The sequence below is a fragment of the Lytechinus pictus genome, unplaced genomic scaffold, assembly GCF_037042905.1.
Source record: "Lytechinus pictus isolate F3 Inbred unplaced genomic scaffold, Lp3.0 scaffold_19, whole genome shotgun sequence".
Lineage (NCBI taxonomy): Eukaryota > Metazoa > Echinodermata > Echinoidea > Temnopleuroida > Toxopneustidae > Lytechinus > Lytechinus pictus.
The window spans coordinates 2,221,469-2,248,180 of NW_026974140.1; the positions used below are offsets into that span (position 1 = coordinate 2,221,469).

A 26,712-nucleotide genomic window follows, 5' to 3' on the forward strand; every position below is an offset into this window, starting at 1 on the left:
TTGTTCCAGCGTAATTCATCGCCATAGTTCACAATTATTTCGGCGAAATGAAAATGAAACATTTATTTCCAATTCCCAGCCCTTACGGTATATACGGTATCCGAGAAAATCGAAAGAAATATAAAAGTAATGACAAATTGATCTACATGTATATCGTCTTTGACCAGGGACGTGAGAGGTCAAAAAGGTTATTATGTTAATCATTTGTCTTAAACCAGTTCATATTTATGAGGGAAACTTGGAGCACTTGTCCCTGAAAAGTTGCTTGAGCCTTGACCGAGAAAATAGCACTGGGAAAACTTGAATATTATCGGCCTATTATAAATCAGGGGCCGCAGAACGGTTTTCAAAGTGGGGGGGGGGGGGGGGGCTGAGCCAAAAGTGGGGGGGCTGACCATGCTAAAAATCACAATCATATGGTCATTTTTAAATTTTTGTACATGGTTTTGGAAAAAAGTGGGGGGGCTGAAGCCCCCCCGGTTCCGCGGCCCCTGTAAATATTACGTAATTGTTTTCCGGATTAAAAATTTAAAGAATTCCCACGAGGCAAAAGACAAGGTTTGTCCACATCAAAATTATTTTTTGTATATCTGCCTTATCGTAGAAACCTTGCTTTCAGTTTCAAAACATGCCCCAATAGCAAGGCTTCACACTCTTTTTCTTGGTGGCCCAATCAGTCCACCAAACTCACCGCAAAGCAAGTTTGATGGCCCTAAATATATAGAGAACATTGCAATTTATAAAAACTTTGGTAGCTTGACGGGAACACACAGTGTGGGCTTCTACTGAAGTTTGGTAGCCCGGCTCTCAATTTAGATTGCCCCGGGCAACCGGGCCACTGCTCATGTCAAGCCCTGCGAACGTGCAGATATTTTTGACATGCATGTGGTTAAAGTGACTACAGCTAGTGCTTGCTTGGGTGTATGTATTTCAATTTAAAGGGGAAAATCACCCTGATGTAAAAATATTAGAAATACAAAAACTGGTGGTTTGAGAAAAATCCATCAAAGATTGGGAATATGTTATTAGAATTTTAAATTTTGTGACATCATATATGAGCAGCTGCCCCATATGTTGTGTAATATACAATGTGTGAATTTCAATTTTTTAATGGTACATGATAATTTAAACCTTTCTTGGTTCATGATAGATACACATCATTTAAATGAAGTGTCGTTAAAGATATTAAATTGTGCGTTGCCCCCCCCCCCCGGATTAAAGACTAATTTTTCAGCTAATCAAAACCAAAGAAAGTTGACAAAACTGACATTCTGTCAGAAATTGAATGTTGATAAAATGCCCCCCCCCCCCCATATTGTATGAATCAACATAATTATAGGCCTATTCTGTTATCAACTTTATATATTTTTACATCAAATATATAGAAAACAGTGGTTTATATTTTTGCATATGCATTTCAAACCAAACCAAGCATCTTAGCAAACAATATAACACCCATATACAATCAACATACTAGTACTTCACATACAGCAAAGCAAACTAAAAATCCACAAAATCAAATTCTTATACATATTTTTTATTATTGGTATGTAATTTCACTCATGCTGTATCAGTATGGTGAAATCACAACATATTGAATGATTTGACATAAAATGTTCATTATGTACTCTGAGAGAACTAGGAACTATTAGACCATAAATGATTGTCCCCAAGCAAGAGTCTGCAATATTTCTTCATTCTTACTGATCTTCATGCTTGGGTTGAGGATTCAGTGTCATGATGTGCCATCTCAGGAAACCTTCTATCAATATAAACTGGGCTCCAAAAGAAACTTATCAAACTTCACAAGTGCACTACACAAATTCCACTCAATCAAAATGAACAAAATTTTGACAAAGGCTAGCTTGAATAATCTTTACTTTACTAAGTACATGTTAATAATTAAGAGATTGGTTCAATCACTGAGAAGCTATAGCCCCTCACATCAATTGGTTCCAAAATCCAAAGTCACAAAATGGCAAAAGGAAGACCAATGAAAATTAGATCAGATCAAACAAATTTACCAGTTTATTAAAGTTCACAATATGACCACCATCATGTTTAATTGATTGCCTCAGTAACTAAGAAGTTATAGGAGGTTAAAATTAACATTTTAAACACACCTATTGAGGTTAAAGAAGCATAATGCATGAATGGCAATAATGACTGGACTCAATAGTAGTCAAGCAAAGTATGATGCTTTAATCCCATCTCATTTTCATTGGTCTTTCTTTTGCCGTTTTGTGACTTTTGATTCTGGAACCAATTGATTTGAAACGCTACAGCCTCTTTGTTATTAAACCAATCTCTTAATTATTGACTAGGTCCTGCAACGTTAGAATTGGTCTAGATGGTTGCACATCAGTAAGGACTAGGTCTGCAAGTTAAAGAGGGATATAAAACAAACATATCAGGCGTTTCCTTCATAAGCATAGTGGGAATTAGTAATCCTTGGTTGGATTGGCAATATAACTATTTTTCCCTAGGGAAAAATAGTTATTGCCAGTCCAACCTCGGATAATCAATTCCCACTATACTTTCTCAAAGCCTGATATATTTGTACAATATGACCCCAACGCCCGTGTGATTAAGGCTAAATCGAGAATCAGGTTTAAATTTCCAAACAGGAATAATAGCAAATGAATCTAATACTATTATTCTTATACAGAATCGAATATTCAGAGCAGCCAATCTTAAGAAATTTTTCAATTTTATTTCTTTTTATCCTATTTTAAAGGCTAAAATCCTATTTTTCTTTAAAATTTTGAAAAAACATACCAAAATATCATCATTCTTACAAGTTTCAAAAATCCCATTTGGTGTCACTTTCCCCCTATCACCCTACTAAATAAGATAAAATACTACTAATTGAAAGCTCTGAATATTGACCACAAAGCAAGTTCATTCTTTCATTCATAACTTTGCCTCAGTGCAATCCCCAGGGGGGGGGGGCACTCAGTATATAATGCATAGTGGGTATGTGCCGCGGAGGGGACCCCCATTTTTACACTCAATTTTCCGTTCCAAGGCATAGCATTTTTGTCTTATTGAGAAAAAGAACAAAGAAAGCCGCTCCAAAGCATAGCATTTTCTTCTTATCGAGAAAAAAGAAGAAAGAAATCCGCTCCGAAGCTTCGCATATTTTCCGTTACGCCGTTCCGGCCATATTGATCTGCTACAATGAGCCGCAATTTTGGTGAAAAGCGGCCGCAGACCGCTGTCCGACCATCGCCTCTGCGCTAGCGCACCCGGCGCCCGTACCGCCGGGCTAGCTGCATGCACGATCCATCATGTCCATAGCTAGGCTAGGGATGCATACGAACTCACACACAGGCGACCCGTTCCAAGGACCCCCGTTTTCACAAACATTTGTAGTTTCGAAGCCCGTTCCGAGGACCCTCCTTTTTACAATAAGCCCGCTCCAAGGCCCCCGTTTTTTGTCTCGCCTGCGGCACACACCTACTACTTTTTTGGTCGAGTGCCCCCCCCCCCCCCCCCCCGGGGTGCAATCCATTGGGACACATAAATCTCTTCAAATTTTGAACAATTAGACTAAGAGGAGGTATGAAACACATTTTTCATAATCTGGTCAAAAATTGCTTTGACTATGGTCATAATGGTGAATATTTGACTTTTGGATAGTTGAATCATTCGTGCAAGTTGACCTGTATTTGAAGTTATGATCAAGTTAATGAATTTTCAAAGGAGATAGAAAATGAGGCAAAGAAGCCAGGAAATTCAATCACATTGCCACATTAATAATTTAACTGACTTTCTTTGGTCACTGAGCATTGATTGATTTGTCCACAGTTAATAATGCTCTCCTTCAACAAATGGAAGCAAGTATTTTAAGTGTCATTCCATGTAAAAATTAATAGGTCTCGGTCATTTACAAAACACCTATGTATAAACAGTGAAACCTGTCTATAGTGATCACCTAAGGGGAAACACAATATGTGGCCTTAATAGAAAGGTGATTGCTATACAGACATGATCTTATACACATACACTGCCTCGATGGGATTCAATTTCAAGTGGTCACTATTCACAGGCTTGACTGTATATAGATTGATGGATGACTATCAACATATCATATAACAGGATAAATTTCACTTGAACATTTTTCCCACAAGAAAGCCTCAATATGTGATATAAACACTCAGTTGATTAAAATGTAACTTGTTTCCCTTTGTCAAAATAGAGCAAAACTTTACTCCATAAAAAGCATAATAAAGTGTGGGTTTTTGTCATTTACAAATACATTATGAAGAGATATTCTACTCATCAACACAGTGCTCAGAACACTATTCGTTTGACAGAAAATATTAACAAAAAAAATACAATCCCAATATAGACAAGCATATTTCTTAAATGGAACACATTTGATGAATGTGTACGCCTTCAAAATAGCACCATCTGCAATGGTCATCTGTATGGCCATGACCTAGCAGCTCACTTATCCACATGGTTCATATAAATAAGCGACTGAAAACACTGTTATGATGAAGAAGCAACACTTCTTTATAAAAGGCAGTATAAGACAAGTAACAGCATGCAACAAGACATGAATATTTCTTTGTAAACAAATCTCTTTTTAAAAAAAAGTATTTTAAGTTGAATTGTTTAGCAAGAATTCATTTTAAATTGGCCCCAAGTGAAACATATAATCACATTGAAAAGGACATCATCATACAAAGTATAAATACTTTTCACTACAGCTAATGATCAAATGTAGGGAGATGCTACATGTACTTAGAGTTATGAAAGTTGTAGCTGTGCTGCTGCCTGTCCCATTTAATAACTTTTGTTGATAATCATGGGTTTCAGTTTAAAAAGTTTGATAAAAAAAGCTTTTAACTCGACATATGAGCATGGCTGGCTGACAAGTGCGCTTTTAAAATTCAGACTAGTATCATGATTATTATAAAATTCAGACTATTTTCTGCCATAGAAAAATAAAAAAACCAAATAGGAAAGGGGTCATTCTAGGTGACCTTTTTTATCCAGCTGAAGTGACAACCCTGATTATTTTCTTTTCATTTATAATCGGTATATGTAATGAACATATAATCATAACCAACATGTGTAAGCTTTATAGAACACAATGACTTAGAGCAATGTCAAATTTTAAATTCATGTATTGACAAAAAAGATTCAATGAAATAATGGAGAATGGTTACAAAATATGATTATTTTACTTTACACAAAGCCCAAGAGAACATGATAATATGATAATGAATGGGGTATTATTCTATGTAAGAACAAACAGACATTTCAGTACAGGCTACGAACGGATGTCTGGAGATACTGCTTGGGTTACCCAATGCATTTGAATGACTTGTGTCTGAAGAGTGCTATGTAGTGTGGTGGTGGGTCATGGCCATCAGCCATAGTTCACATCTGTAAATCCATCTGGGCACAAGAGAATAGTTTGCAGACCATCTACCAGTCTATTGAAGAATGGTAATCCTTTCTCCCGACATCTTCCTTTCACAGGATGACACATTGCATTTGAACTGGTCCACTCAAGAATGGTAATCATTTCATTCAGTATTTCTCCAATGACTTCTCCATGAATGCATAAAACCTATTGAGCATAGGACGGGGGTCTTCTACCAGTCCAGCAGCTATCATTCCATTATCATAAATCTGTAGGTAAAAAGCAAGAAAAAAATTAAATGATACTAGTATCTATCATATTACAACTCTATTACAGAATTGTTAACTTTAGCCTTTTTCAATCAAAGGTAAAGTGCTACAAATCATCTACATTATTAACGAACAAGTTCTCCATCCCAATAAAAAGTTGATTTGAATGAAAAAGGACAATATGAACAACCATAATGCTGAAAAGTTCATCAAAATTGGACATATAATTTAAAAAGTTATGACATTTATGCAGATTTCCTGTATGAATTATGCCTATTTACCGCGTATATTTAAAAAAAGTCCAATGCTGATGCGTGCTTTTGTCACAGTGCACCAAATTGATGCCTGTTGCTGTGGTTAAGTACACTATTTTATTCATGAGTCCACTGTTTTTTATTCATGAGTCCACTGTTTTTTATTCATGAGTCCACTCTTTAAACAGTGGACTCAAGAATACAATAGCATGGATAACCGTGGCAACAGGCATCAATTTGGCACAATGTGACAAAGGCGTGCATCAGCATTGGACATTTTTTAATCTACGCGGTAAATAAGCTTAATTTATACAGGAAATCTGCATAAACCATGGGTTCAATCAATGGTTTTAAAAACCACCTTTGTGAATTCGGGCCACTATGTATACAAATTGGTAGGTTGACAATTGGCATGTAATAATTCAAAAAATAAAACAGAACAGTTCATAACTATGATTCATTGTCTAATCTAAACATGAAATGTCTATCTTCTTAAATGACTTGTTATTGTGTATTAAGATTTGGAAGTATCTGCATGGTGGAAGAAGTCTCTGTACAGAATAGTATTTCATTTTACCTGTTCTGCAAGCATCTTGGCTAAATCTGGATCAGATGTTTTCAAAGTAAATAATTTCTTGACGATTGGATGGCTGTAAAACAAAACAAACAACAACAAAATACAGAATTTTAAAATGACATACTGCATCTGAAAAAGAACACTAGTTGTACACACCTGGAAAACATTATATTTCTGTTGTTACTCTATCATCATTCTAGATGTTGGTATCATTAACAATCTTCTTATTCATTTTTTAAACATAACTGTCAAGATGGGATGCTGGGATTCAACCCATGACTTCCTGTTTGAAAGTGATGAGAGTGAGAAACACCTGTCACAATGCTTCAACTACTCAGTCAATTATGTCTGCTGGTTATACTTGTTAATATTCAAATAAAATGTCAACCTCCAAAGTAGTTAATGCAAATGTTTAACCCTTTCTAGGGCGGGGGGGGGGGGCTCGTCGGAGGCCCCCCCTCAACTATTCGCGCAATATTTCGCTGCGCGAATTTTTTCTGACCGCGCTGCTCGCTGACTTTTTAGTTTTAAGTCTTGCGCAACTTTTGAGACCAATTTTGCATCACCCGGGTACGTGGTTCCGAAATTATGTAGTGCATGTCAGACCAAAAATTGCTCAAAAACGTGATTTTGTGTACAAAGTCAATGCAAATTGTGTTTTCAACCAAAAATCATAAATGTATGATTATTTTTAGTTTTGCTGGTCTAAATGTATTAACTTTATATTTTTTATGATCTCAGAAGATCCCCAACAAATTTCATTGAAAAACAATGAAAAACAAACGGTAAAAAAACAAAGAAATAAATAAGAAATTGCAAAAAACAATATAATACATAAGAAAATGATTTGATATCGCAATTTTGTTCATGTGCACTTGCTAAGAACACCACAAAGAGTTTCAATACCAAAAATTAGAACATTTGGATCTTTATTGACGGAGTTAGAGGAAAAAGTATGATTTCGCATACTAATTATGCATAAATTAGCATAATCACTCAATAGAAATTCACATGAAATAAATTACTATACAACCCGTGTGCCAATTCTCGGCACGATCGCGCGATCCCTGGGAGGCCCCCCCCCCCCCCGGCCATATGAACTCCCAAAATACCCTGGCCTAGATAGGGTTAAAAGAATGGATGACACTTGAATAAGTAACATAATAGTTCACTAAAGAATTGGAACAAGTTAATGAAGTGTACCATTGTTAAATTCACTTTGAAGCCAACAAGATATTTTACATGTATTTTGTCATCTTGAATCCTGCATACAAGACTATGGCCAGTATCCTGATAATTAAACTAGGTTTAACCTGAGTCTCAACTAGAATTCAAACCACATGTCTATGAAATGCTGGGCTTCACAATATTTCTTCCATATTCCTGGCAATTATCATGTATCTATTAATTCATTTAATTCACAATATTTTTGTATTTTCCTATTATTCCCATTTCACAGCTCAATTAATTCTGTGACAACTTCTTGCATCCGGAAAAGAATAATTTTCAATTGGTGAATTAGTTGACAACTGGCACTCCATAAAAGCTTGGTCCAAGTTAACCAAGGTTTTATAACTAAACCATCATATCAGAATACCACCCATATGTTTAATGGAGTGACACGAACAAACAAGCTGTTACCAAGGTACATTCATCTGATTGGTTTATATGTTAAGGTGCCTGTTGAGTTGCAATCAAACGCAACTCTTAAAATCATACACAACAACTTTTTTTTCAACCACTGTAGATCGTGCATTTGAGAATTGGTCTTAATTTCTCTGATTTGCTTTTAAAAGCAACTTTTTCTGCAATAAGACCAAGACTACCCCATGATCCCATCTTGTATCTAGTCTTTAATATCACATTTCATGCAATACCCTTTAATATACAATGTATCTACATTTGCTACATGAACAAATATCAATCATAGTTTTACAAATTATAGAAAAAATACCAGTAATTGTGAATTACAAACTGCTTATGTCTAATATAGAGGGATATACATGTTTATTTATTTGGGTTTTTTTGTAGACACGTTTCTGATCTTTTTACCTTCCATTAAGTTCTAACGTAGGTTGGAGTAGCTGCATCTTTTCTGCTTCAGTACGATTCTTCATAGCTGTTCTGAGGAAGTGTCTAGCAGCACCCATCTCAGCTACTGTTATCATTGCAGGGTACTGCCCCAGTCTCTGTGTTACCTAATATCACCCCCCCAAAAAAAAATCAAAATTGTTTTCTTTTAAGAAACCTATTTGACATACAAATTTATGTAGGGGACACAAAGTTGAGTGTATTATGCAACAGAGGAGCTGAAAGTAATCTTAAAATTAAAAGACAATTCTAGAATTAAATTTGCCAATATATAGGAGGCTGATAGTGTGACACGTTAATTTCAAGATTTTACCCATGGAAATTAGGAGGTGCGATAGCTCAGTCAGTAGAGCGGGGGTTTCGGATTCCGGTGACCCGGGTTCGATTCCCAAGTGGTGCGCTAGTGCCCTTTGGTAAGGCATTTATCCTCATTACCAGGTCCCTCGGAGAGGACCTTAAGCCGTTGGTCCCCTGGTTGCTTACTCACAGGCATTCGTGCTTTCTTAGCAGTCAGGTAAAACAACCTCGGTATAACATAACATAACATATATATTTCTCACTGACATATACTTCAAAAATACATCTGGCTATCAATGTACTCTCTAATTGTAGAAGAAACCACTATGAGCAGCAATTCCAACTTGAAAATTATCCAGAGGTGTGATCAACCAATTTGATTTAAACAATAGAGTAAATGTAAACAAATTTATGTCGTAGTAGTGTTTCTTATGATCAAGATGAAGTTGATTTGAAAACCCATTAAAACATTGAAAAAATCATGGTGCAAACCTCATCAAATCAGATTCCAAACATGAAAGTTAAAGCCTGTATATATATATATATAGATATATTCTATCTTGATCAGGCACCCGATTGAATCAAATTCTGATGTATAATTGGTGAATTTATCCAATAAAACACATTTTCACTTTATATCCTTCACAGAAAATAGTGACATGCACTTTGGGGTAAGCTTACCAAAACTATAAAAGATAGGCTTTAGGACATTTAAAACCCTTGAATAATTTCACAAAATATCTTTATGCATAATAGCTGTGATGTCACATAATCATAACTTCTTTGAAATATAATTACATGAATTGTCAATTAAATAATTTCTTGCTAAATTAATAGATGTTGTGCTGAATCATAAAAAGCTATATTACTGGCCATTTCAAATGCTCCAGGAAGAGTCACAGTATGTTTTATATCATTGGTATGACCATGGGTGTTAAATAAACATCACATATTGATAGGTAGACTATGAAAATAAAATGAGAGTCTGACCTTGACATCATTGACCTTGACCCCTAGATAATCTTTCAAAAATTGGACAAGAGAATCAACTTCCACTGTGGTCAAACTTCCTTCGACTGAAACGTAAAAAAAATCAATGAAATCATATTGTTTAAAACATATACTCATGTTTGCATTAAGAGAGCAGTCGATAACAGTTATAACAAATCCTATTTCCAAATTACCATATGTGATACAGAATTAGCGATAAGTTAAATTTTAAAACAAAGTTTGCAAGGCATTAAAAAATTTGCTTTGTGATGGCCCACAATGATCAGACTTCCAGGTCCAGGAGTAATGTTGAATTTGCCATCATCTATTTGCTTTAATAGTTCAGTGATATCTCCCCATATCATGGTTATAATCTAAGTAGGGGGAGGGTCCATTTATCTCTGACAGAGAGACCAACCGTGTACTACCTACTTTTTGTGGTTTACCCATATTACTACCCTTAACAAATGCTCCAGATAGATTTATATCAAGTACCAGTATAGTAATGTTAAGATGAATTATTTTGTCATAGTTCACTTAAAATTCATGGATGCATATCACAGAGCCAAAGCAATAAGGTAATCCATTGGTTCAGTAGTAAAAAGGTTAAATTATCTTACCATTTTCTTGTGATGATTCTTCACTGGATTCATCTCCTGCCATTTCACTCTCTACCGACCTAAGCAGCTTACGATCAAACTCCCTCAGCTGTAACATAGTGATTTCATCATAGTCATCATAACAGAAGATTACCTCTCGATCTTTCCGCCGGAATGCTTCAAAGTAAGGGGAGCCCTCAGCCAGCTCTCGACTGTCAACAAGATAAAGGCAAATTACATAATGGAATCAAATTCTTAGGGAAAGCTGTTATAGTATTTCAATACGGCCTCACAAGCGAACAACAAGCTAAAACAAAATTTAATCACTGTGGCCATTTCATCTTTCCTCTTAATAAAATAGAATTATTGCAGGTATCAGAGCGAAAAGTTTATGATGATGCTGATGACGAGGAATAGGGAAAGCATAAAGGAATAGAAAGATAATGAGGAAGAAGAATGTGTTGCTGGTGTTCATAACGATGAGTTATTTTTCATTGAACTATGCAAGCATAAGATCCTATCAATATCATGACATTGAAAATTATGACAATGATGCTGATGATGATGATAATGATGATGACAACAGCGATGATGACCATGCTAGTATAAAATGGGAAAATATGCCCATTCATATTTTAATCCCCTTGCAAGAAATCATTTTTGTTTAAAAATTGCAAAAACAAAGTAACGCACATATGATCTTGCCGTATCAATGAAAGTGTTCTCACTGCAAGCAATAACGTCAAGTTTTGGTATCCCTGGAAAAAGTTTCATTTTTAAATTTGAGGTTGGAGGATATACCTTGGTGCACAGATGTAGTATATATTCCTTTCTCCTCCCTTCATCCTTTCTCCGTATTCAATCAGACTGGTTTTCTGTCCCTCTGGTAAGGCTGATGACTCATATCTTAGCAACCTAGCTATCTCCTCCTAGAGAGTGAGAAATGATCAGATTGTGGTAATTTGTTCAAATCCAGAAATCCCTTAAGATAACATATTGCTCAACCACTATACTTAATAATAATAATAAACAAACATAGCATTTGATATGCGTCATTTATCTAGTAAACTATTCCGAAGCGTATCTGGTTGTATACAAAAGAATCAATCATTTACAGATTTCTTATATACCACACAACATAATATAGCTTTATTTCATATTTTCCCATTCTTATCATTATGCATAATTTTTATTTCGCAACAATTATGACGGCCATTATGACAAACTTGGTGTATAATAGATGCTGAAGCGGAATTTGTCATTGCTATGAGCTGCACCAATACGCAATCACGGACAAGCAAACCTAAAAAATAAATGTGCAAAAGGTGTCAACATTTTGTATGCTTTTATAACAGCATCGATGATTGATGGCAAATACCATAACGGCACAATTTATGTAATTCTTCAACTAGTTTATACAAAGAATTTGCTATTGTTATGAAATTGAACTTCACAAAGTTTCCATCATGGACAAGCAGACATACAAAACAGATATGCAGTTTTATATCAATCAAGTTTTGCTTTTCTGACTACTCTTTCTAATAAAATTAAAATACATAATGCAAACAAAATACTGACCCAGGTATATAGTTTTCAGAACTTAGAGTGGTTCTTTTAATGTGATGTTCATAATTGATAAGACTAACCTTCTCTGACTGTTCCTGTGCAGACACAATACCCTCTCGGAGAAACAAACTATACTCATTGGTGAATTCATCATATTTAGCAGGATCTTTCTTAGCTTGGTCAGTAAAGAACTTGACCAATCGAGTGGTCAGTACAGTCCTCAGCTTTCTGAAGCAGAAATGACCAGAACAAGATGAGTTTAATCCTCTCCACACGCAGAATCAAATTTCAAACTAATAAATATATTTCACATTGCATTCCTCCTTATGTGCACAAATTCATTCTTGTATGATTTTTTTTCTCACTTCAATTTGCTTTGACAATCTCAAAAAGTAAATAAAACAGTCTAAAACAGGATTTTTTATATGCTATCGACAAAATGGAACCTTGCGAGACCAAACCTAAGCCTTAGGTGACAAAACCTCCAATGCTCAGGGGGAGAAAAATCAAAGATGGTTGCCCTTATACTGTATCCAATGGGACTGTTTTCTTTTTGACATGGTAAAATGAATGGGACTGTTTTCTTTTTGACATGGTAAAATGAATGGGACTGTTTTCTTTTTGACATGGTAAAATGGCTTATGTTTTCATCAAGATAAAAAGGAGATTGAATCAAGACACAGCACCATTACACTTTCTTGTTAAAGCAAAAAAAAAATTGTTTCTCGTAAATGCAGGGTCTTGTCAGCCCAGCATCAAAATGATCAGAGACACAAACAATTATAACTGGAGAATATAAGCACAGAATAATCAAAATGTGTATGCAACTGTATATTCACAAATAGCAGGTGTCGATATCATACAAGGTTTCATGCACCCACTGCAATGATTTTACATTTTCTCTGATCAGAAATATATGTTGAAGTTGTACATAAGAATGCATGATTCTGTTGTCAATGAAATCTCTATTCAGGGTGATAACTAAGTTTACCTTATAAGGGCACTGTCCTGAAGCAATTCTCTGCTAAGATTCAATGGAATATCTTCACTATCTACAACACCTGTAGTAAAAGTAAAATATATAGGATTGAATTAACAAAGCATCCTTTTATATTTTCTCATCAGTAAATAATCTAATCTAAGCACCTTTTGTTTGGTTGAAACATACTTAAAACATAATTACATGAGTCACAACACTTGTAGGAAGTAACAAGATAAGTTAAACAAATTATGTTGAAATTGAAATATTAAAAAAACTAGCTAAAAAACTTTGTTTCATTTGTTGAATAAAGTCTAGTGTCAGGTGGAATTTCTTGCATTTTTTTTCTTCTTCATAAACCTTGCATTTGCATGAAATACAGAAAGACTAAGCCAATTAGAACAAAAGACAAATTATGAAAAATAAAGGTTGAGAATATTCATGGAGAATCCTTACTTTTCTGTCTCCTTATCATTAATTTTGTTTCTTAAAAAGTTTATAGTTTCCTTCAATTTGCCTACCAAAATGAGCATAGCAAAATTAGGAAACACAGTCTGATCTTAACCTATGAGCATTCTTGTAGAAGCAGGGATAGAACACAGGTCGAGCTCAAGGCCACATTTTGCCGGCCTTGGTTTCGTCTTCGGCCCCTGTCACGTGTACAAAGTCAAATTCAACATCCTTAACCCTAACTAGGCCGGGCTTTTTTGGCTGTTCTGTGGCCGGGGGGGGGGGGGGGGGGGGGGGTTGATTCAACCCCCCCCTGAGATCTCGGCCGCCGATCGCGCGAGGGCCGCAAAAATTTGCACGCTGGTAGTGTGCGATGTAATCTACAAGGCTGTATGGTAAAATTTTCCAAAATAATGAGATTTTATTTTATATGAATTAATTATGCTAATTTATGCATAAATCATACTTTTTGCTCTAATTCACTAAATAAAGCTCCTAGAATGCTAATTTTTTGTGAAAATATTCTTTGTAGCATTCTTAACAATGGCATTTGAAAAAAACTTCGGTTTGGAAATCAATTTCTTATGTATTTTATTGTTTTATGAATTTCTTATGTATTTCTTTGTTTTTCAACACTTTGTTTTTCTTTGTTTTTTTTCACCAGATTTATTGCACAACCTTTTTTAAGCATAATTATGCTAAAATCAATTGCTTTCAGCTGTTTAAAGTAAAAATAATCATATCTTTATGAATAAGATGAGAAAACTCAATTTGCATTGACTTTGTACACAAAATGACGTTTTGGAACAATTTTTGGTCTGTCATGCACTTACAAAATGTTGCGTAATTTCGGAACCGTGTACCCGGGTGTCGTAAATTTGGTCTCAAAAGATGCGCGAGACTTAAAAGTATAAACTCTGCGAGTGGCGCGGTCAAAAAATTTCGCGCGGCGGAATGATCGCAGAAAATGTTGAGGGGGGGGTTGATTCAACCCCCCCCCCCGGCCATTTTAGGGTTAAGATCTGTAGTAAAACACCTTCTGTGACTGGCAACAATTTACAGGATGGAGAAATCTATCACAACCCTAAGCACACTCAATCCTTGTGTGCCACATACCTACAACAAACCGCAACCACTTGGGTAATATTTTCTCCGCCTTGTGCTGGATGAGGATCTTCCGACTATAGAGGGATACTCCACTATCAGCTTGCTGACTGTACTCCCACATCGCCGGTGGTCGATTCGGGACGTAGAACAGACTGCGTATATTGAGAGGGGCGTCGGCCTTGAAGTGGAGGGTGTAACGGGGCGTGTCATAGGTGTTCTTAGTGAGGTATTGGAAGAATTCAGTGTGGTTCTGTTCTGTGATGTTACGGGGTTCCTCAGTCCAGAGGGCCTGGGTTGTGTTGATTAGCGTACCATTGAGAAAGATGGGAACTCCCACAAAGTTACTGTGCTTCAGGAGGATATCTGATACACAGATGAGGATATTAAAAAAAGACATCAGAACTCAGGATAGCAAAACATAAAATCACAACTGAGAACAAAGATATAAATGAGATAGAAAGGAAATTGTTATGATAATGATCACAATATCCTAAACATCTGTGGGCATGTTTTCTTTCAGTTTTAAACATGCTCATTGAACCCCAATATATAAGACTGTAGGAACACCCTAATGATTAATGATATATTTATCTTGCAATTTTCCCCCAAAAACACCCCTAACAAAACATTCTCAGTCATTTTACTTTTTGATTTTCCAAAGTGAGTTTGAGAAATGATGAGATGATGACGACGATGATGATTGTGGTTGTAATGGTGATCATTATAATTAATGATTTTGATGCTGCTGTTTATGATGGTGGTGACAGTAGTGGTGGCGATGGCAGCAATGATGATTTACATTAAGAGAGCCCCTTGGTTAAAGGAATATAAAAAAAACTCTGTGCTGCAATGAAAGGACAAATTTGATTTTTTTTTGTTTAGTTGAATACTGGAATGTCGTATGTAATGGCAGTTTATAGGGCTTGAATACTGACCTTTGACATCTGACTCCATTCCAAACTTCCAGCAATCCTTCTTGAGATGAATCACAATCTTTGTTCCTTTCATCACACCATCAGCCTCACTCATCTCATATTTACCTGACCTAAAAAACAATTGCAAATGTTTTCACTCCAAATCATCACACATATACATGTATATGATTTGTATGCACTACAAGGTTGTTGCAAGTTATCTATTACTTTGGAGGTTGTCTTTCTTACAGAAAATACACTCACCTCCATATAGCAATGTAACAATTGCATCAAGAAATTGTCAAAAAGCCAATACTTGTTACTATCCTTATCCTCCTCCTTATAATCATCATCGCTGTCATCCATCTCCTCCTTATAATCATCATCATTATCATAATCATCATTACCATCATCACCACCATCACCACCACCATCATCATCATTACCATCATCACCACCACCACCACCACCACCATCATCATCATCACCATCACCATCATCACCACCACCACCACCACCATCATCATCATCACCATCACCATCACAGAGCTGCCAAGTTGTATTTTGCATTTTCCGTATTCTTATCCCCCAAAGTCAGTATTTTGAAGAAAAAAAATCAGTATTTTTACCATGTGAGATAAATATGCAGACCTGCCAACCTCTGGGAATGAAAAACTGTATTCTGTGATTAAAACAAGTGGAACGCCTCTGGCAGTCTCGCCTGCATTACGCAATTTAATATAGCAGCAGTGCTAACTTTGAAAACTACTATAAAATAATAATTCACAAAAACATCATTCATATAATGACATAATACCACGTTCATTGACCATAAATGACATTTGAACGGAGACTTAAGACTGTCAACTACACCCATGTCCACATTTCATTCACTCTATCCATAAACTTTCAAAGTTATGATGGCACTTCAACAAATACCCCCAACACGGCCAAAGTTCATTGACCTTAAATGACCTTTGACCATGGTCATGTGACCTGAAACTCGTACAGGATGTTCAGTGATACTTGATTACTCTCATGTCCAAGTTTTATGAACTAGATCCATAAACTTTCAGAGCTAGGATGGTAATTTAACATGTATACCCCCAACACGGCCAAAGTTCATTGACCTTAAATGACCATGTCATGTGACCTGAAACTCGCACAGGATATTCAGTGGTACTTGATTAACCTAATGTCCAAGTTTCATGAACTAAATCCATAAATTTTCAAAGTTATGATGGTAATTCAACAAATACCCCCAACTTGGCCAAAGTTCATTGACCCTAAATGACCTTTGACCTTGGTCACATGACCTGAAACTCGAGCAGGATGTTCACTAATACTTGATTAACCTTATGCCCAAGTTTCATGAACTAGGTCCATATACTTTCTAAGTTATGATGTCATTTCAAAAACTTAACCTTCGGTTAAGATTTTGAAAATAATTTTCCCAACATGGTCTAAGTTCATTGACCCTAAATGACCTTTGACCTTGGTCATGTGACCTGAAACTCAGGCAGGATGTTCAGTAATACTTGATTAACATTATGCCCAAGTTTCATGAACTAGGTCCATATACTTTCTAAGTTATGATGTCATTTCAAAAACTTAACCTTAGGTTAAGATTTGATGTTGACGCCGCCGCCGCCGTCGGAAAAGCGGCGCCTATAGTCTCGCTCTGCTATGCAGGCGAGACAAAAAACTGCATTTTTCCCCAAAAAAAGTGTATTTCATAATAAAATGCTTGGCGCACTCGCTCATCGCGGCGCTCAAGCTGCATGCAAGCTATAATGCGCACTGCTCTTGCAGATGAAAAAAAAACACATTAAAACATGTGTATATCTCCACCCTGGTTTTAACAAAATGATTGAAAAAAAAGAGTTACCTGAAATTACATTGATCTAATAACCATATTTGTGTATGTTTTATGAAATAGAGACATATAGAGATTATTTTTCTCAATAAATTACGATTTTTTTACAAAAACGTACTGCCGTATTTTGGTTGCAAAAACGTACTAGATCCGGCTAAAACGTACTGGTTGACAGGTCTGCCATCATCATCACCACCATCATCATCATCATCACCATCATCATAATCATCATCATCCTTATCTTCCTTCTCCTCCTCCTCCTAATCACCATTATCATCATTAAAAAAACACCTCCTACCTATTACCATTTACCCTCTTCATTATACATAACTTCATAACACTGCAACTTATGGCAGTCATTACTAAGGAGGTTCCAAAGATGAATTAAGTCACTTCTGATGGGTGGGTTATGCAATAAGCCAATTGCACTGCAATGTCACTCCATGAATTCTCTTTACTAGGCATACGTAAAGCCCACCTCTTTCATTTATAAATTGACATACAAACCATCAGGATTGGTTTATACTCACCCATCTGAGCACCAATGCCAAGCTTTAGCATCCTTTTGGTGTGATTTAGAGAAGACTTCTACCTTATCTCCTACCATGAAAGCTGAATAAAAACCCACTCCAAACTGTCCTATAATACTGCCATCAGAACTACCACCCTTCTCTTGCAGTTCTTTGAGGAATGCCTGTAAAAGTACAGATTTCCGTGTTAAACAAGTATATCATTATGAATACATTCAAACCTGTCTATTGTTGCCTTCCAAAGGAAAACAGAAAACATGATCAATGACGGATGGCATACATAACGGGTGTCACATGTTCCAACCAAATGGGAGACAAAATTGGGTGTTTAGGTTCATATATAAGTTGCGCCTTTTTGAGAAACATGATATAATTTGGTTTGTTATTGTTATAATTCTTGTTATTATGTGCTTATTAACAAATACTCTCTAATGTTATTATCAAGCTCTAGAAACAATGGCCCATATTCTGAAGTCGGGTTTAACTTAAACTCTGGTTTTAAGTAGTGGTTTAATTATGGAAAGCCAGTTGTTACATAAATCTGTAACTGTAGTGGTTCAATGTATCAGCTCAGTTGACTCCTAAAACACTATTAACTGCCTGGGAAGGATCAATATGACAATTGTCTTCACCATTAAATAATTAGTGAAGAGCACAGTTAACATGAGAAGCATTCACTGTAAACAAAATTTTGAAATGTTTGGCTTCCCATAATTTTAGCACAGAGTTAGACCACAGTCTAAGTAAAATCAGACTTCAGCATACGGGCCACTGTTGCTGAGTTTGGTCATATGACATGAGTATAACCTACCTTTGACCCTGATCTTGCAATGGTTCCTAGATTCTCAACCATCTCCTCTTTATTCATACCAACACCAGTATCCTGACAAACAAAAACAGAGTGAGAAGAATGGCAATGTATTAATGTCAAACTGCAGAGGAAGTTCATCCTAATAGAGAATTTTCAATAAAAGCAGAAAAATTTAGAAAAAATAAAGATGAAGATTTGCCGAAAATCCATCAAACAATGGGTTATGGATTCTGAAAGATTTCAATTTTTGACGTCATACGCTGGCAGCAGCCCCATATGTCATGTGATTAAGTCCATATATTTTATTTTTTAATGGTTCAAGATGACTAAAAATATTTTTGATATGAAATGGTAAGTCTGATAATGAATGCACAAAGACATTTTTGTCAGTTTTCTATGAAATTTACAATTTATGGAATTTGTATATGAACAAAGGGGAGCTGCTCACATGTGACTTTACAAAATCAAACTTTCAAAATCCCAACCTCTGATTGAATTTCACCAAATCTTCACCCATGTTTTTGTTTTTCTGCTTTTATTAAAACCAACTTCTCACCAGCATGAACTCCCCTTTTAAAAAAATGTGTCTACAAAGAATCTGTTTCAAAAAGCAGACCTTGTCAGACCAGCAATCACACAAATAAAGTCTGATAGCATCACTCATGTGATATCATTCAAGTTCTTAATAAGATACAAATTAAATATTTTTATTCCTACAATAATGAGCATAACTTCGCAAACCAATCTTCTAAATTTTACCCAAAGTCGCATAGAAACCAGATTCTTGCAATTATTATTTCCCAAACCAAACCTTAAAACAACAAACCTAAATAGGTCACTCTCACCCTATGAAAATAAAGTTTTTCTAATGACCACTGGATGATCATCAAAGAAGAACCCTATCACCTTTTCATCAGTGTTTTTGGAGTATTGTCGCAGAAAAGATCAAAGCAATTTCTTTCAACTGCCATGGGTTCATACTTATCCTTAAACAGCTTTCATTACTTCTATTTTCAAAAATTAGTTTCATTCAGGCACTTGTGGAGTATATTGTCTGATGCAGAAGTGCATTTTTTACTCCAGTTCAACTCTATACCAGTCCTATAGTTGTTCTACTCAAATGGTCAAAATACCAATCTGAAGGGTTCATTGTACAATCACGGGTGTAAGAGCAAGATTTTTCAAAAATCTGAAATAAAAAGTGTACATGAAGCGCACACCACAAGCTCAAAGCGCAAAGTCCCAATACGCCAGAGCTTCCAGGGCCCGCCTAGGGTTCTAGATGCTCTTTGGTGAAATCGAGGCTTATTTTAAAAAACATTTTTTACAATTTAAAATTGTTGGTTTGGGGGATAACTTCTTTTTAATCAATTATGGAACTGTTTAATACCTTGATACCTGAGGCTTCAAACTCGACATCTAGAACAACGATGTCATTAGTTAGTGACAGGATGAAATAACAGCAGACAACCATGACAGTTTGTAGTGATATCAAGTTCTTATTGAAAAATGTGTCGGGAAATCACATGTCCATTCCATTGTTCATGCATTCCTTACTTTATTTGGTTATGATTTGTTATCCTTTCTTAGAAACCAAATCAACACCAATGGAATCATGTGTGTATCATTTACCACAAGGAAGGATCACCGGTTGTTTGTTAAGTCGCTCTTAACTTATGAACAGCTTTATGAAACACCCACCAGGGGGCCGTTTCATAAAGCTGTTCGTTAAGTTAAGAGCGACTTTAAGAAGGACTGGTGATCCTAATTACGCGCTAAACCATCTTCAATGAATATGCCATTTACCATAAGAATCACCAGTCGTTCTTAAAGTTGCTCTTAACTTACGAACAGCTTTATGAAACACCCACCAGGATCATCAAGGAGGAGTTACTAACAATCACTGTACCTGTATAGTGAATGTTCCCTTGTCCTGATTGGTTGCTATGTGTATCTCTAATGCTCCAGGTCTCTCAAGGTTATCCTGTGTCAGCTGAAGATATCGAAGCTTCTCAAGGGCATCACTAGCATTGGACACCAGCTCTCTGATGAACACCTGAATAACAGAACCAATCAGGTGTTAGGACTTCAGTAGCTTATAACAGATGTCAGTTAATATCACTAATACTAAGTTCTTGGGTGTTTCAATAGATATTAGTTGGAGTGTACACATTAATGTTATTTGTTCAAAAATTTCCAAAAGCATTGGTGCCATGAATTGCCTTAAGAATATAGTACCAAAACAAGTTTTTTAACTTTGTATTAGTCAATGATCTTGCCACATATAACTTTTTACTCTTATATTGTATGGGGACACTCTGCCAATTACCTATCATGTATTAAAAGTAGAGAAATGTGCCATCCATATCATTAGCAATGGACACACATTTTATCACACTGATCTTTTTAGAGATAAAAAGGATCCTTAAGATCACTGAATTGCATGAACTACAGGTTGCTATATATTCATGTCCTCATGTTTAAAAAACATCTGGCATTCAAATTTCAATTAATGTTTTTGGCTAATAGTAATTTCCATGTTTATGATACAAGGACCAGTAGCCATTTACACTTGCCATTTATACAAATGTGAATTCTATTGTGTAAATTATTTGTTTTTTAAATGTCGATTACATGTGATGTTTTTATTGAGATTATGAACATAACTGGATTGAAGAAAAAAAAAGTTTACTGATAATGCAAAAGGAATGGCTAGAAAGGTTTCCACAACTTCCAGTAGGGTTGGAAGAAAGCAAAGCAACGGGCATAGTAAGCACACCATGCATATTCTATAACGTATTCCTTGCCAGATTTGTGACACAAACTGCCAGACAGGAAATTGTCCCAGAAGGCCATTCTCCAACACATCTCAATCGGTTCAATGACCCTCCATTTTCTATTGATGCTGTACACATTCCCACGTCTTCAATGATCAAGGAGTTGGGCATTGTAATGATTGCGTCCAACCATGTAACATGTGTAAAACTCTCTACTGTGAACAGGGATCCGAGGTGTGTCTACGGAAAGACAAACAAGTCAAATGTCCTTGGCTTCTCCCGCCTTGGCCTCCCCTTTTCATAAAGATCCATTAAATGTAAATGTGCAGGTGGCGAGAGAGCAGTCGAGAGGATGTGGTTGTTTGTCGACTTCATATTACATTAAGTTTCACGGTGTGTCTCAAGGTTGTTGACCGTAAGCTCAATGCTGCGATTGATACGGTAGATAGAGTTACAATCATCTCAGGTAAGGTTTATATGTCGTTAAATCCTAAACCACCTTATTTCAAGATCCTTTATGTTCAACACTGCCAAAAGCAACATGAAGATGGATGGGAAGGTAATGGGTCCTGCAACCATGACAATTGGTGAGTTTACTTTTGAAGATAAAATCTATATTTCTCCCATCGGGAATGATATATTATTGGGATTAGATCTTTTGAACAAACATCAGTCCAAAATTGATTTTCCCAATTTCAATCATTTCACAGTATTGAAACCCCCATGTTTTGGGGGAGAAGTACAACACTACAAATTCCTGTCTTTCACTCCCCTAAGGTCAATATCAAAGGTCTCTTGTAGGATTAAGGTACCTCTTTCACAATTTTTGGTTGAACCTTTTGTCAACTCTAGTAGTCTAAGTCCTAGAACGTTGCAATAATCTCTTGAGGAAATTAAATTTTAGGAACCACCTTAAAAATCCCACTGATCTGAATATACACTGGGCCAAAGATCATACTGTGGGTGAAGCTTCAAGAAGCCCCATCAATAGATCCTAAGATGTATAGGTAACAAGACCATTTGGAAGACAGATTTATCCGATTACCAGGAAATTCCATCCCATCTCCAAGATTTATATAATCACTCTTCTCAAAATCTAGAGGATCAAGATAAACAAATTCTTAGAGATTTACTTATGGAGTATTTGGTAGTTGTTACAAGGACATACTATGATATGGCAAAGTTTACAGAAAGAGAGCATCAACTTGACACCGGAGACGCTTAACCAATAACAGAAAAAAATGCGAAAGACACCTAAGAATTTAGTTCTTGAGATAAAGAGCATCTCAACAAGATGCTAACTGCAGGGGTGATTCAACCCTCAGAGTCGGAATAGGTATCTCCTCTAGTTTGTTCGCAAAAGGGAAGGTGGAGTCAGTTGGTGTATTGATTATAGAAAGTTGAATAATGCCACCAAGAAAGGCGTTTTTCCCATTCAGTGTATTGAGGAGTATTTAGATACATCAGGTGGCCATTCCTGGTATTCTAACTTAGATGCTAATTCTGCATAACGGCAGATCAAAGCAGTCTGAGACAAAACAGCTTTCAAACATGGGCTTTATGACTTTTATTCACATGGGTTTTGGTTAGTGTAATGCTCCCACCTTCTCCAGAGTGATCACTTTGATTCTCCAAGAATTACATGGGGACACTGCACTAGCATTCCTGGATGACGTTGTAGTATTTAGAACTACTGTCCCTTCTCCTTTACTATCTGTGTAATACTAATTTTCCCACTTTCACTACTCTGGGTTGAAGAAACCAAGTATCTCTTCATTCATATTGTAATGTGCAAAAGGACTTCAATATGCTCTCAACATTTTAGCCCAACAACGGTGTACCATGTACCATTGTTGGGAGACATGTAGGAGTGGTTTCTTTGCTGAGTAAAATGAGGAGAACAAAGAGGTTTAAATCAATGAAGAGACTGGAAGGCACAATCTAGAATTTGTAGTTCGATCATTTGTCTCCAAGTTTAGCACAAGGAGATGTGAATTTCCATCCTCTGCATTCCATGATAACAGACTAGAGACAGCAGAATCAGTGAGACGTCGCAGAGAATCTGGATAATATGGCCCAACAATGGAAATACACCTCGAGTGTTTTGTCATGTTAATGGCAAGAGGAAACCCTTTCAGTAAAGACAGACGAAGGCAACGAACAGTCAAAGAGCAATGGTGCTGAAATTAAACATGTGGTATGGATAAATTGAAGCTTAAATTTAGTTTTTATTTTGGAAGGAAGTGGGAAAGATTTATGATATTGATAATGCACCTACATGTATGAATTGGTGTTAATTGTAATGTACTGGAATCTCTAAAATCATAATGAATAAATTTAATCATGCCAAGAGTCACAAGTACCACATGTACACAAATATAAGAATGTTTTGGACTATAAACATATTATCAGTACAACTGTTCAACCTTTTTAGTCATCTTTCAAATTGAGTGTGACAGAGCTGTCAACCTGAACAAGAATATTTCAGTATTTTTAAAGCTGAAAATCAGTATTTTGATGATGACATCGGTATTTTCAAAGAAATACCATAGGACAACACATAAAACTGAAACTTTAGAGATCAGGATTTTGCATGAAACCATTGGTCAGTATTCTTCTCATTTTTTAAGTACATCTAAATACTGAAAATCCGTACTACTTGGCAGCTGTAATGTGTGTGAGAGTTACACTAAACTACCCTTTCGGGTGATACCTGCCAGCAGATCTGTAAGAGATGATGTTTCAACACTTTAAAAAGAAGATCTAAACTTGGCTTGGATTCACCATGTTCGCAACATGAAAGAAAACGAGATAAATATCAAAAGGTCAAAGTAGAATAAATTTGGAATTTAGCCAACATACCACACTTTTGTACATCAGATTAGAGAGTCAAATGAAAGCAAAGAATGAATGACAAAGATGGATATTGCTACACTGCGGTAAATTACACGTCAATGTAAACAACAAGCACAAGAAGATGAAACATGTAGTGCAGCTATAATTGAATCCCACATCTTAACATCTACATGTTCCTCCCAAGTCATCATCAACAGCAATCATTTTAATTTTTTATTGACAAGCTACCTAACAACCAATACAAAGAATATACAGCATTCTGGATGGTAATGTAAATAACCTTCCACCGTGATCTTCAAATGAAATAGTCATAAGTGTGAAGCATAACACTGCAACGAGGTCAGGAAACACCAAGATCTGATACTCACCTCATTCTCTGAATACAAAGACTTAGCAACAATGTCTAAAAGCATTCTGGTCTCAGCTTGAAATTCATGTTCTTGAAAGTCTCCTGCAAGAGAAATGATATATAAGTAAATGCATGTCTTCCCATTACACGACATCAGTTGACTATTACAGTTTAATGGCTTCATATTGAAACTCCTTGAAGCAAATGAAAACATTATCCCAAAACATGCAGTTAAATAATCCTTCGCCACCTTTCATCCCTTTGTAAATGTACTACTATGAATGAACTAATTGGTTCTTCCTTTATTGGGTTTTCTAATAGCTTTGGTAAAAAAATAGATATTCCTTTCAAATAATTTTCTTAATAAATAATCAATTTTTGAGACATTTATAATTTTGAATTATTATCAGTACAAGACAACTGAGCAGATTGATTTTATATCATAATGAAAACCAAACAGAAGTGATATGAATGAAGACAAGCTAAAAAAAAAAGAAGACATTTAACAAATTCTTGGACTTCTTGGACTTTTATTTAAATATACAACCCTCATTGAATTTCAACCTCGGCCAAAGCTTAATCCAATATGATGTTATTTGGAAAATATAAGTAATAACTCTACCAAGGCCTCTTCATATCATGTGCCTCATGAGTTTTTCTAGATAGAAAGCACTAACATGCATGAATTACCTGATGATACCTCTGAATCTTGGATGATGTTGTGTTTGATAGGCTCCTGTTCTGTATTCTCAGTCTCATTTTCAGTGATTCCTGTTATAGGTTCAGAACTTGACTCTGTTTCCGCAGTGTTTGACGAGTACCGTCTGATAATACGGAGATGTCCTCTTCGATGTCTTGAAGTTTCTTGATGGTTAGCTGATGTTGAATCTAAATGCAAAACAGTTTTTTCATAAATGAAATGAAATGAAAAAGAAATGACTTATCAGACTAAAACATAAATTGATCTTGACGGATTAGATTTCATGCAGCCAAAGTTCATGACCAAACAGGTGATGACAAAGCATGCACTGCAATGTCAATTTGCCGATTGCTATGCAAGACAATTGAACCATGCAGTCTTGTCTCACACAGAGTGATCTGCCCATCAACGGTTCAAAGTCTGATTAACACAACTAAACTAGATGGTGGCGTAACCATCAGCAATTTTTTTCTTCTTCCTGTTCCTGAAAGTTCAAGTCCACCCCAGAAAATTGTTGATTTGAATTGATAGAAAAAACCAAACAAGGATAAAGCGGAAAGTTTCATCAAAATCGGATGTAACATAACAGTTGAAAGTATCAAGTTTTGCCTATTTTTCAAAAAACTGTTATATGCACAACTCAGTGATATGCAAATGAGAGAATCAATGATGACCTCTCACTCACTTTTTCACTTTTTCTTTTTTCTTTTTTTTCTTTTTTATTATTTGAATTAAACACATTTAACCAACAAGGACCAACTTGACTTTACCATAAACTTTTAAAATAATGGTAATTCCACATGCTCAGGAGGAATAAAAGTTAGTTTCACATGACAATGAGAAAATCTAAATTTTTCATATTTCTTATAACAAAATACAAATGAAATAATGAGTGGGTGACATCATCAGTCTGCTCATTTGCATATAGCTGTTTTGTAAAATTAAGCGCAGTTTTTAAAAATGTCAAAACTTTATTTTACATCCGATTTTGATGAAATTTTCAGTGTTTTGCTTGTTGGATTTTTCTCCTTTTATTCAAATCAACATTTTGATGGGGTGGTCATGTCCTTTAAAACACTTCTAAAAGAAAAGTCAAACATTAATAACATGCTGACTTGTTATGACACTTTTACAAGGTTGATCGTCAGCCTGCTAGAAAATAGTTTCCATACCTTGTTTACAATGTAAAAGATAGTTATCTTTTGCTTAGCTTCAGGTAAGGGAATGATTTTTGCTCTCCAAAGTTACCTTTTAATATAGCGACTCAGTTTTACCATATCGGGTGCTAACTCGGGGAGCTCAGTGTCATGGATGTGGTCAAGATTCAGCTCCCATTTTCA

The 26,712-nt window shown here is 35.8% G+C and overlaps 1 protein-coding gene across 1 annotated transcript in view; it reads right to left on the minus strand.

Moving 5' to 3' along the window:
* Window positions 1-1,521: 1,521 nt before the first annotated feature.
* Window positions 1,522-26,712, minus strand: part of LOC129261041 (heat shock protein 75 kDa, mitochondrial-like) — a 33,582-nt gene continuing 8,391 nt past the window's right edge. Inside the window, exons 2-16 of the mRNA XM_054899084.2 lie at window positions 25,363-25,560; window positions 24,692-24,774; window positions 20,600-20,746; window positions 18,691-18,762; window positions 17,880-18,043; window positions 15,495-15,604; window positions 14,569-14,922; window positions 13,015-13,084; window positions 12,104-12,251; window positions 11,259-11,386; window positions 10,479-10,669; window positions 9,859-9,944; window positions 8,533-8,678; window positions 6,481-6,553; window positions 1,522-5,649 (exon numbers count right to left, since the gene is read on the minus strand). Of these exons, the coding sequence (XP_054755059.2) occupies window positions 5,548-5,649; window positions 6,481-6,553; window positions 8,533-8,678; window positions 9,859-9,944; window positions 10,479-10,669; window positions 11,259-11,386; window positions 12,104-12,251; window positions 13,015-13,084; window positions 14,569-14,922; window positions 15,495-15,604; window positions 17,880-18,043; window positions 18,691-18,762; window positions 20,600-20,746; window positions 24,692-24,774; window positions 25,363-25,560 (2,072 nt within the window). The 3' untranslated portion in view covers window positions 1,522-5,547. The remainder of the gene's footprint in view (window positions 5,650-6,480; window positions 6,554-8,532; window positions 8,679-9,858; window positions 9,945-10,478; window positions 10,670-11,258; window positions 11,387-12,103; window positions 12,252-13,014; window positions 13,085-14,568; window positions 14,923-15,494; window positions 15,605-17,879; window positions 18,044-18,690; window positions 18,763-20,599; window positions 20,747-24,691; window positions 24,775-25,362; window positions 25,561-26,712) is intronic.